Below are 13,081 nucleotides of genomic sequence, written 5' to 3'. Positions count from 1 at the left end.
GCATTTGGCTAGAAACCTCCACCCGATGGAATCTAGACTCGAGGTGCAGAAATGGGAGATTGTTGGTGAATTGTCTGCGCTACCTTTTACGTTACATGTACTATCCCCCACCGCTACAATATCCGATCAAGAGGATGCGCCTGCGCACTAGGCACATTTATGCTCAACACAGGGTTCAGTAGCCAGACGATACACAGAACCAAACAATACTCTCTCCGTCTCAGAAAAAAAAAGTCATTCTAAGTTTGTTTTAAGTCAAACTTTCTCAACTTTAACCAAATTTATAAACAAAAATAAATCAATATTTATGGCATCAAATAGGTATATTATAAAAATATATCTCATGATAAATTTAATAGCACTTATTTCATACCATAAATATACGTAGTTTTTCCTATAATCTTGGTCAAATTTAAAAAAGTTTGACTTAGGACAAAAAAGACATCTATTTAGTGTCCCAGGGTCCCAGCCATTTGTTCAGCTCTGATGGTACAGAAAAATCTCCTAAAGAGTTTCTACTAAAGTGGCAAAAAAAAAAAACTATAGTACAAACAGTTGAAAAGAACATGATGCTACATAAGTTCAGCCATTCTAGTAAGGTACGATGATAACTGAAATTGCCAGATGGCAAAGAACGAGATCATGTACAACATACAGTTAACAATTTTTCATACAGCTAATTTGCCAAAAGTAACACAGCATAGAGCAGGAACCAAACTTTGTTCTGTCCACCCTCAGCAGAGATGAAGCTCACACGGTGTTTCCAGTATCAGCAAGTGACCGCAATATACATCCTAAGCCTGCCTTCTCAGTCAGTTTTTCATGAATTTTGAGGCACTGGTCACATGTTGGCCTGTCCCCCGTAGATAAACCTCTATAAAGGTACCTGTATCATATTGGTGATTACAGACAAATAATGTTGGGGTAATAAACTATAAAATGCACCAGAAATGATATTCAAGGCAACAGTTCAGAGACAAATAAAGTGACACACTCATTGTCGTTTTGTCAAAATATGGACTGCAGTTTGTACTACAGATTTCCTAAAATTGTATGTCATCCAGTCTAAATCACTACTTTGATCAGCAATTCCTATTCTAATTTATTTGTAAACCAAATAAACTATAATAATTCTTTGACATAAAACAAACAATCATAGGTCTGTCCAAAGATGCAAAAAGATACCGACAAGAATGTTAAAATAGATTGATTGCATGCAATCTAAATGACACCCATTTTCAAATGACACCTAAGTAATTTTCTTCTGAAAAATTCTAAACACTCTAGCTTCTTGACCACAAAAGTAATGGAATAAGTAATCCAAGACTCCATTGTGTGTTTCTCACATGTAGCTCCTAGATCTTACACAATCACATAAGTTCTAGATCCTAAATCCTAAATCCCAACAGGTAGCTAGCTACTTTCAAGTAGTCTCAATCATCAATGGTTGGCACTCTGCGCAAAACTGACGCCATGGAAATCTTTCAACTAATGTATGTATCAATAGCATCACACACTCAAGGAGGATCAATACAGCGATATCTAATCCTGGGATCCCAACTAGGAAATGTTAATTGTCAGGACACCTATTGCATGCCACTGACCTTCCCTGACCAATAAAATTGGGTCTTGGAAGCAAGTGATGGGAAGCGAGCAGGGGAGAGGTGTATGTCTTACTTCATGAGGATGTCGTAGTACTCGGGATCCAGGGAGTTGAACATGCCGTCGACGTCCCTGATGGCCATCATCGCGCGGTGCACCACGATCCAGTTCGCCGACTGCGCCCAACCAACCCCACGGATGAAGAAACCCACATGGAATCATTGAATCAATGGAAGAAATCGAAAAAGAATCAACGCCGAACCTTGCATCGCTCGTCGCGGGTCTTGAGGGGCGATCCCTCGAGCGCCGTCTTCAGGGCCTCCACCGGCTTCGACCTGCCCAACGCCGCACAGAAAGGATCCGGTGAATCAAGAAGCGGAGGAGAAAGGGTTGGAAGAGGTGGGAGAGGGGAAGGGACTTGCTGCTTGAGGAGGGTCTCGATCTTGCGGGACTTCTGCTCGATGCGGGTGATGATGGCCTCCAGGTTCTCGTCCGCGTCGGGGTACGCCGCTGACGAAGCCATCCCGCCGGCGACGAGTCGGCGCCTGGCTGCGGCCTGCGGGTCGGGTTGGCTTCTCCGCACTGCTGCGTGCTCTGTTGTTGGTGTGCTGCTTTGGAATTAGCAGGTTGTTATAAAAAGTGAGTGTGTTTAGATTTACTACGTGTCATTTGAACCTATTTTATTCACCAGTAGCCTTGTGATTGCATGGAATTGAGCTCTGGACGCGTGCGCTGGGAGACACGATTTTTGCCTGGTTACTCCTCCATAGTACATTTTTTTTTGTTTCTGTTTGATGGTAGAGTGAGAATCGAAATTCATTCCCAATTTTCGCGTCCTTGTTGATTTGCGAATGATTTGCTACTCGGTGAGAGCTTGCCTATTCTTGTTCAGTTTTTCGCAAATCAAAAGAGGTGATGGAGCAGAAGCTCACCACAACACAAGCTGAGGCGAGGATACACTAGCCACGTCAGGTAACCAAACATGAAACTCAAAACTCAAAAGTCAAAACCAATCTTCTCTTCTCTTTGTAGCGACCAATTTTGTTTTTTTGGCGGAAAACCCCCCCTTAACTTGCCCTGTTTCCTGGCACTGGGCTGAGATGGGCCGAACAGCCTGAGCTCTGTCATCTTCTCTCTTGCTGCCTGCTTGGCTACTTCTCCCAAATTTCCAAACCCTCGCGTCTCTCGAAACTAAGCGAGGAATCCTTCCCAATTCCGGCGCAATTCGTACTTATGCATAATAACATCTCCGACTTAATATGATCATCATATTTATTCAAGAAAGAAGCTGGAAGTTTTGCTAAAGTTATCACTCAATTTGGCTCATCATGACACACCAGTGAATATTCCTACCTAGTATCGAATAATTTTGATTAGTTGATTTTAAGTCATTTGTTTTGAGTGCTGGTACAATTTCATTTGTGTATGCCAAAATGCAAACTGCTAGCAATATTGCACTAACATCATGGGCATTGGAAACTACAGTGAACTTTTGATTGAAGGTACACCTTTTTTTTTGTTAAAAATATATCTGAAAAGAATTAGCATATCCATTAAGTATGTACACGATCAGGCAAAGACAATGTACAAATAGCATGCATGCACAACTTTTTGTTCTTGTTTGAAGCTAGATCTCCATGCTCATGAACCTGGGGAATTTAGTTATTTAGTAACTTCTGCTTATTTTAACTACTAGTAGCTACTCCGTAACTGATAAAGATATAGGCTACAAGTTGGTTCAGAATGCCGGAATTGAAAATTATCCTATCCTTGACTGGTGTACGTCCTTTACTGTTATGTGCCTCTGAAAAAATTTCAAGATCTTCATATGTAATTGCTAATTCATGTGAATTGAATTTATATTAAGTGTTTTTCTAGTGACTGGTAGTAATCAGTGTAAGAATTAAATTGACTGATTCTTTCTCCTGCCTTGTTCAAAAACATTAATATCATAGCCAACATTAGGTCACGAACTTAACTGTACCTATAGAGATCCTTACATATGTTTAGTTTTGCTGATCGCATGTCATTTTTCCTAGTTTTCCATGGCTCAAGCTACCTTTTCTTGTTGTTTGATGTTTATTATTTAATTTTCAATGCAGGGATCATACTTTTCATGACTCTTAAGGAATACAACAATAAGTATGCACTTCTTGATGTTGTCAGGTCAGTATTCACTCTATCACTTGATTGATTTAGTAGTCAAGAAGATATCATCCTCATATTATTTTGTATCCTTTTAAAACATCTGTTGTCTGATTGTGGACTGCAAATGGTAGTACATAACTAGTTAATGTCCAATTCGTCTATACATCAATGTAATTTTGTACTTAGTACAAATGTTCTTTTCTACTATTGTATATTTATTTAGACCGTACCACTTTTCAAGCTTAAAAGTGGCAATAGTGCCATGGCATGTACTTCTTCTTTAGCAGATATGGTTATATGTGCATTTACAATGGTACAGTTCTTTCTGGTATCAACGAACGGATTATGGTAGAAAGTGGGATTTTTGGAATGATGCTACCATACTAGTCCTAAAAATCATTACTGGAAAAACTATACTTTAGCAAACTAAACCAGAAAAGCATCTAAGGAACTTTATCTGGTTTCATTAATAAAAGCTTAATTTTGAAATTTTTGTCTACATTTTGGTTTCACTCCGGGTTGGATTTTTTATGTTGGCACAATTCCTTGTTTACTGTGCTATTTTATAAACAGTAAATATAGATGCAGCAGTGACAAAAGCCTCTTTGTCCCATGCAAGTTGGTGGGTTAGGCTACCCAACAAGAGTCAAATGAATTAGATATCTTCTTAAAAAAAGGCCATGTTGCCAATAGTGCTTCTGCAGTCCAAAGAAACTCTTGCTTTATCAAACTTTTTCCACTACATGTGATGTTGATTGCATGGTCCTTCTAGCATAAAGCTATTTAAACGCAAATCTAGAATCCACAGTAACCTGGGACTTGAGACACTAGTGGGTTGCAGTTCTTGGTTAATAACAGTGATGTCTTCATCTTCTTTGTCCATTGAATCATTATTCCCCATGTACTGTACGTTAAAACAGGGGTACAGGATCATAGGGACCATAATGACACAGGCAGTCTGTGTGTTAATAGCATAATGACATTGTTGCAATGTAGAAGGAAATGCTGAACATATTCCTGTCTTAGTCTGCCATCATAATCCTACTTGCAAAACTAACTAACCATACAACAGATTTATGTTTCACCGCCACCTTGGCTATCCATAGAACCCTGACATTAGTTTTGAGATAGGTAGCATGGAAGCCATTGTTTTGGATGTGATACTACAGCTGTCAGTAGTTACTAAATATATGTAGGATCATTTGCAGCAACTCCAAACTGCCGTGGTTGGCCCTGGGCTACCTCACTTAAAAGGCTAATTAGTATATGTTGGTTGTTGATGACGCTACTAAAGCTTTTCTTCCCAGTAATATGTATCCCATGTCCAACCCCTGTCTGCTGAAAATTGAACTTTCTCCCTCTAGTGGATGTTAAAATTCTGAATGAGCCACAAAGCCAAGGTGGTATCGCAGCATTTGGTCAAACTGTGTTTCGCAATGTTTTTGCTCACTGCTTTTCCTCAAATATATTGTCATGATTTGCATTTGAAAATGCACTGTTCAGTAACTAACTAAAATTTTGTTCCATGATACAGGTTGCCATTGTGTTTTTTTTTACCTTGGTACATTCATGTTTGATGTGGCAGGACTGAAAAAGTATGGAAGGCATGCTCCGTTGGAAAATTAGATAATTGTATGATTAAATTCCGACTATATTTCTTATAAAAAAAATTAAAACTAGCATGCACTAACATACTAGGCAATAGCAAGAATAACATCATGTTCTCATAAAACATGCTGAAATAATAGATCAAATCACAGCGTACGTGTTGAGCGGGCGCAACCGTGATGGAAAGCAGTGCTAATGGAACGACGACGGTGTTGCGGATGGAGCGCAGCAAACGATGCTGAAGACGACGAGCCGTGGTGAAAACCCTGAGCAGTCGCACAGAGTGCTTCCCAAAAACCTTATTCGCCCTCTCCTGGTGCAGGATCACAAGAGCGAGAGGTTCCGGAGACCTGCTCTCCCATTCGCGGTGCACACCGACGCTCGGGATGGAGTAGATTACGGTGGCGGCGCAATAGCGAGAAGAGATAAAAACCTAACTCGTTCAGACCATCTTAGGGATACCCACTTGGGGCCTTCCGTATAGTAGTTTATATTGCATCTTGTCTATGAGGGAGGTGGTCCATATATATAGGGAGGAAAAGCTCAAACACCCTCGTCTATTAGCAATATGAGACTAATAGATGGTGTACCCCTCTTTACGCTAATGGACCTTTGAGATTTATTCAAAATTATCATTTATATGGGCTACACCCGCCCATATATCTAACAGGCCCTTATATCTTTCATCAGTCTACTGAAAACTAAAGGCAGGATAAAGGAAATATTCCGTATCGTGTGGTATCCTGGTTACGTTTCTCCATATGATGATGGTTTTGATTGTAAATGAATCTCGGGTTTTCACTAGTGTGGACCCTTCTTCCGCGAGGCAATATATGTAGTTTTAGCCTAGTTAAGTTGTAGAGCTAACATTTCTTCTGTAATGGAGCTCTATACGACCTATGCTACTCGTTGATAAATATCGTGTGCAGCTATGTTTCTTCTTGTGATGGCTGATTTGAATGACGAACATATGGTGGTTATTTTTGTTCCAGGGCCTTCTCTTCTTGAGGCCAGGACCTTGTGTGTGGTCCCTTCTGTTCCAGGCCATAGATGTGTAGTTCTAGCGTAGTAGTACCTGATCTCTCTTCTTTAACCGGAGCTTTTCATATAAGATGATAACTATCAGTGTTGTATCTGAATAAATTAAATATTCAGGGTGGTGCCTGTCTTAGCTATATTTCCCTTTCCATATGAACTAGAAAACCTAAAGCGGCCTTGCCGCGCCTCCTCCTTAGAGTGGGCTAGTCTCTTACCCTTCTATTGGCACTTGATTTGAATTTGCGTTGCTAATATTAACAGCAAAATGTTAACTGCAAGGTAGTACAATTACCAGATCATCCGTTGCTAATGTGCGAGGATCTTGATTCTTGAAGTTGAATTAAGTTGTGACTTGTAAGATGTCACATACATAGTTATTACTTACACCTAAAGCATAGTCAGGATGTCAAACTATTTCCTCAAAATATCATTCCAAGAATGCTGGAATTGACGTACCAATTCTATCGGTTGTTCAAAATTCAAAGTGTTGTAAATAAATTTGGGAAATAAATATGGGGTCTGAGTAACCTACTACTATTTCTCGAAGCTCATTGGATTGCTACTATCGGCATGCTACTATAAGGAAAGGAAGATGAGCCTCTCGTGGAACGTAGGCGTCCCTACTCGGTGTGCCCATGCCCGGCCATTCATTTCCACTGCACGGGGAAGGAAAGCCGACTAGCTTGTTGGGCCCAGCGGTTGCCCTTCCTCGTCACTGCTAGAGAGGATCACTACTAGAAAAATGACCTCTCATCCCGAGCCTTAGTACCGGTTCCTTTTTGGCCCTAACATTAGTACCCAGTCCAAATTTGGATTCCCCCGGAGGCCCCTTAGTACCGGGTGGGGGCTCCACCCGGAACTAAAAGTCACCCTTTAGTACCGAGTGAAGTCCCCACCCAGTACTAAAGGCTTTAGTACCGGGTGGGGGTACCACCCGGTACTAAAGGCTTTAGTACTGGGTGGGGGTACCACCTGGTACTAAAGGGGACCCTTTAGTAACAGGTGGGAATCCCACCTGGTATTAAATCCCCCGCATGCAGGGACTTAATTTTTTTTACGCACTTGCCCCGCCGCCCCCTCCCTTATCTCCTCCTTCCGCCTGCCATCTTTCTCTCCACTGCTATCTTTCTCTCCTCTATCTTCTTCTTCTTCCGCTAGCTATCCTTCCACTGCCTCCCCTCCCCTCCCTCCTCCACGAGCCCCTCACCGGCGGTGAGGAGCAGCGGCGGGGCGAGGTGAGCGGCGACGGTCGGTGGCGGGCTGTGACATCCTGGCCCAAGGCTTAATAGGATTGATAGAATACTCATACCAACAAGTTGCAACTTCTTTTCCATAAGCTCATCCTCAAAGAACTCCGGGGTTAAGCGTGCTTGGCCCGGAGCAATTTCTGGATGGGTGACCGATCGGGAAGTTCTTCCCGGGTGCGCACAAGTGAGGACAAAGTGCGTAGAAAAGACTTGTGTTGGTTTGTGAGGGAATTCTTGATATCCTAGAGAGCTGCCAGGTGTATGCGGGCCCAGCCCCGGGGGGGGGGGGGGGAGTGGGGCGGGACGCCACAGTTGGTATCAGAGCCGACTCTCGCGGTTTCACGGGCGCGTGCGGTCGCAGTTGCGCAGGCATGGTGTGCATGGCTGGTGTGGGCCCAGAGTGGTCACACAGCATGGCACATGCGCTGGCACTGGACACACGGACATGGCCAAGAGGGGACGTTCCTGGCTTGGGGTTGACCGATGAGGGCGTCGGTCTTCTAAGGGGGTGAGCATGTGACATCCTGGCCCAAGGCTTAATAAGATTGGTAGAATACTCATACCAACAAGTTGCAACTTCTTTTCCGGAAGCTCATCCTCAAAGAACTCCGGGGTTAAGCGTGCTTGGCCCGGAGCAATTTCGGGATGGGTGACCGACCAGGAAGTTCTTTCCGGGTGCAGATGAGTGATTAGAAAAGACTTGTGTTGGTCTGTGAGGGAATTCTTGATATCCTAGAGAGCTGCCAGGTGTATGTGGGCCCGACCCCGGGGGGGGGGGGGTGGGACGCCACACGGGCGGAGCGGAGGAGGGGCGGAGGAGGTCGGCAGAGGAGGCGGAGGAGGAAGGGTGGCGAGGGTGGAGGGGGTGGAGGAGGCGGAGCGAGCGGGACGGCGGCGGCAGAGGGGCTGATGGCGGGCAGAGGGAGGCAGGGGCGGCGGGGCGGGCGGGGCTGACGGCAGGGGTGGGGGGCGGGGCTGGTGTGTGATTTTCTTTTTTTAATTTTTTAACACCCTCTAATACCGTTATCTCAACTGGTACTAGAGGACCCCCCTCTAGTACTGGATTGCTAGTACCAGCTGCACAACCGGTACTAGAGGAGGGTTCCAGATCAGTACTAGAGGTGATTTCTCTAGTATTGGATGGAAGAGTGAGTTCTCACTTTTGCTGCCCGAGGGTGAGGGAACGAGGAGAGACGGGATGGGATAACTTTGGAAGGATCACCAAGATGTAACTGGTGCGATGGCGGACCAGAGAGTTAGGCATATATCCAACAGTGGAGTGTACAGGTTGTCGGTGTTTTAGACCGGCAACCCGCCTAGGGGGTACCCTAGGTGGTCTTTTGTGCGGTGGGTGTTGTCGAGAATCAGGGAGTCAATGGTGACGCAAGGAACATGATTTAGACAGGTTCAGGCTGCTAGATCGCGTAATACCTACGTCATGTGAGTTGATTGTATTAAACTTAGATGTGTGTTGAGAGAGTTGTCTTTGAGGGGGTCCCTGCCCGCCCTTATATACTCGGGAGGGCAAGGTTACAGGTTTGAATCCTAGTCGGGTATAGTTATAGAGTTCTACTCGGTGTAGACCGAGTAGTTTCCATATGCACACCTGACTAGTCCGAGTGGGATACGCTTCTTGCCGCGTAGCCCCCTAGTCTTGATTATGTCCGAGTACGCCCCTTAGTAGGCCGCACAGGGTCTACTCGTGGGCCTGGGATGCATGCCTGACAAGCCCCCGAGTATTTTGTAGTCGAGCATCACAGTTCCGAGTACTTTGATACTGCCATCCAAGTAGTTCTCAGCAATGGTTGTAGTATCTTTAAGTACTTAGTACTGTCGTGTGGCTGGAAGGTACTCTTTTTTTTCCTTCGGGTTGCTTCTGTCTTGAGAAGTTATATGGTAGTGCGATGACAATTGCACTCCATATGGAGTAGCCCCCGAGCCTTAGTTGGAGTCGAAGAGTCAGGCTTAGGGTCAATCCCGCGTTCTGGCTATTTCTCTTTAGTAGTCTGAAAAGAAAACTTTGTTCAGCGGGTACGGTATCCACAGCCCCCGAGCACTTAGGCGATTTCTTTGTTGTCAATGAAGTGGTCAAACCCTTTGATTTGAGTAGCCATTGGATATTATGGCAATAAATCTAGTTTATATCTGATCGTTGCGTAACTGACGCTTGGAATCCGGAGGTGATGGAGATATAACGGGAGAGCCCCCTTATGGTTAGGGTTACGTTTCTTTTTTAGCAGATCTGTTTTGTTCCTCCCCCCCTTTTTCCTATTCCTCGTTGCGCCGTCGCAATTTCTAGTGCCGCCACCGCCATTGCTGCTTTGCTTTTGAGAGATATCAGAGGTTGACTCCTCTTTGTCTCTAAGATCATCTGATGTGCATCAAGAAGATGGGGAAAAAACCTAAGAAGACTCAAGGCCAGGCTGTGGCGGCGGGTAAGTTGAGATCTAAATCCAAGAAGGGGAAGGAGTTGGTGCTGCCAGTGCCAAAATGTGGTCCGACGAACCAGACTGCGCCGCCGCCGCCTGGGATCACATGGCAGAATTCTGTGATGAGGGAGGTGGCTGTTCAAGCTTTGGTTGATGCTAAACTTCTACAGCCGAAACTTCAACTCGAGTGAAGGCCTGCCTTTGGCAATGCGTGGCAGTTCGAGGAGCATCCAAACGAGACTATTATGCTTGCGCACTTTGTCGAGAGGGGATTGGCAGTGCTTGCTTCCGACTTCTTCAGAGGTATCCTCGAGTACTATAAGCTTCAGTTGGTTCACTTGAACCCCAATGGTGTGCTTCATATGTCCATCTTTGTACACTTGTGTGAAGTATACCTGGGTGTTCCTCCTAGTCTTGAGCTCTTTAGAAAACTGTTTCGTTGCAAGCCTTAGCCTAGTGCAATTAGGACTGAAGTTATTGGAGGCGCCGGGTTCCAACTTAGGAACTCGGGCGCTTATCTCGACTACAACTTGACTGATTCGCACGGTGACTGGAAGAGGAGGTGGTTTTATATTGGGAATCATGACCCTCGTTTGATGGTAGTCACTGGTCATGCCCCAAAGCATGCGGAGAACTGGGTGAGCAAGCTTGAGGATACTCCTGAGATTTCCAACCTACTGAGCCAGATTGCTGAATTGAAGTTGTTGGGTTTGATTGGCATTAATGTGGCTGCCAGTTTTCTCAAGAGGAGAGTTCAGCCTTTGAAGCAGCGGGCTCACTCGGGTTCGGAGTACTCGAGCTTTGATGATCCGTCGCGTATGTCTCCTGACGATATATCTGGTGATGATGTGGAGGCGCTGCTAGCAAAATTCTTCAAGAATTATCAAGGAGTACCGGTTATTCCTGGAGTCCTTCGCCAATTTGATAGTTGGTATGGGCCACAAGAGGTATGTTCTTTTGCTTGACTTGTATTTTTCGAGATGTTGGGATATCTTTGAGTAACAACTAGTTTGTAGTCCCGGGTTCTCTTCGGCTATCTGGCGCATTCTGAGGAGGAGTTAGTCGTTGATGACTCGGAAGACGAGCCTTCTCCTCCTGCGAAAAAACGGCGAGTAGTTTGGAAGAGGCCTGCTGCGAAGTCTATTTCAACCTCGAGTTTGACCCTGAGAGGTCGCAGAGTACCAAGGTACATAGTCGTGCCTTCATTGGTAACTTTTGGTAGAGTTGTTCTGTAATCCTTTAATGATTTTAGTTGATTGAGAAGGTTGTCGACGCGACTCTTGGTGGTGATGAGGCTACTTCTGGTGAGGTAGTCGCTACTGCCAAGGATGATGTTAGTGTTGCGTCTGTTGAAAAGTTACCGGTGGGGGTGCCGCTTGCGGACTCTGGAGCAGCCCCCGGCACCGTCGATTACCGAGTTGCCAGTACTCGAGCCGGTAGTCGTGGATGCTTCGTCTGAAGCGGCAGATGTCGTGAAGTCACCGGTGATTGCTGTCGGAGCTTTGTTACGGTGCTATCGCCAGTGATGAGTTTTTTCTGACTACTTTTTACTAGTCTGAAGTTATTGTAGTCTTATCTCTGATTTTTCCGGGACTTGGCGAAAATATTGTGCCTTTGGCTGACCCTGGGGTGCCGAGTACTCGGCCGCCCGTTACTGAGAAGAAACGTGTGCGGTTACCGGCACGGTCATCTCGGTGAGTTTTCAAATCTTTTCTTTGTAACTCATTGTCAATTTTTCTAAAAGGCATGCGATGACTTTGTGTTTTGATGTAGGGATGCAGAGGATACTATCCCTGTGGACGCAGGAGTGGAGTCTTGTCCTTCGACTACTCTTTCTGTTCCCTTGGTTGATTTGTTCGTTGATGATGTATCCAAGGTTGACACTAGTGGTCTTGGTGCCACCATGTCCATGCTTCAAGAAGTACTCCGCTCGGTGGAGAACCCTACGGTTCCTTCGGGTTCTGGTGGTGTTCCTTCCTCGACGTCTACTGGTGGTATTCTGGCTTTAGTTGATGTGGCTAAGGCCAATGAGGCAGGTGCACCAGGTATGTAGTCAGGATACAGGTGTTGTAGTTGTTGTATTGTGTCCTGTAATGACTAACCTTGGGTGCAGCTTCAGAGCCTCATGTTGTAAAGAATGATGAAGGTCCAGTACTCGAGCTTCCGTCGAAGTCGGAGTTTCAGAGAGCTACCCAGAGCTTTCAGGTGTGTTGTCTCTTTTGTCTGACTATTTTTTTGTTGAAAACTTGACGATTTGCTTTTATTTGCAGGATCTTTATGACAGAGCTCAAAGGAATGCCCGGGCCCTCCAGGAGCGAAATGATTCTGTGTAGCGGCTAGCGTAATTGGAGCAAGAGTGCAGCCGTCTCATTGAGTCCTTGAAGGTTCATGAGGAGACTGCGAAGTCTTTTGCCGTTGAGCGGAGGGATCACGAGGTATTGCAAGAGAAGTTGGAGAATCGCTACAAGTCATTGAACTAGATGTATCAAGGTGAGTACTTGCGGTTCTTTGAGTATTTCTGACTATACTCGGGGTTTTAAACTTGTTGGTTTTTGCAGAGCTCAAGAGAAAAGAGGCTGTTGCAAGTAGCCAGCTTCTTGATTGGAGGAACGCGCATGACCAAGTAGCTGACAAGGCTGATCATCTTCGGGCATCACTGGCTGAAGCTCAGGTTGCATGTGAGCATTAGAGGGACAGGAAGAACCAGAACGGAGTTATGCTTGCTATGGCCATGGTAGCCTGTAGGGATCATGGTCGGACCATAGGAAGGCTTCGAGGCGAGCTCCAAGAGTTGACTGATGCTACTCAGGATGTTGTTAATGCCATTGCTCCTCTTGAGGATGATGCAAAGCCCCGTTCACTAGTCGAGCGGTTGAAGACTGCTTCGGGTAAGGTTGCTAGCCTCTGTAAGGCTGTTTGTAAACAAGTTCTTGCGGTGGTGAAGTCTTATTACCTGAGGACAGATTTAACAGTGGCTGGTGATGGTGTGGCTCGTAACTATACAGAGGA

At 45.1% G+C, this 13,081-nt stretch overlaps 1 protein-coding gene across 1 annotated transcript; it reads right to left on the bottom strand.

Annotated features, from left to right (window-relative positions):
• Positions 1-555: 555 nt before the first annotated feature.
• On the bottom strand, positions 556-2,239 carry LOC117844979 (actin-related protein 2/3 complex subunit 5A). The gene is made up of 4 exons (XM_034725849.2): positions 2,025-2,239; positions 1,865-1,937; positions 1,678-1,778; positions 556-886 (listed from the first exon to the last, which is right to left on the bottom strand). The coding sequence occupies exons 1-4, from the start codon at positions 2,123-2,125 to the stop codon at positions 751-753; spliced, it is 411 nt and encodes a 136-aa protein (XP_034581740.1). The 5' UTR covers positions 2,126-2,239; the 3' UTR covers positions 556-750.
• Between the last annotated feature and the right edge of the window lie 10,842 nt (positions 2,240-13,081).

This window comes from Setaria viridis, chromosome 2 (assembly GCF_005286985.2).
Source record: "Setaria viridis chromosome 2, Setaria_viridis_v4.0, whole genome shotgun sequence".
In the NCBI taxonomy this organism is placed as follows: Eukaryota; Viridiplantae; Streptophyta; class Magnoliopsida; order Poales; family Poaceae; genus Setaria; species Setaria viridis.
The sequence above is the reverse complement of the archived record's forward strand: the minus strand, read 5'-3'. Positions and strand labels throughout refer to the sequence as shown.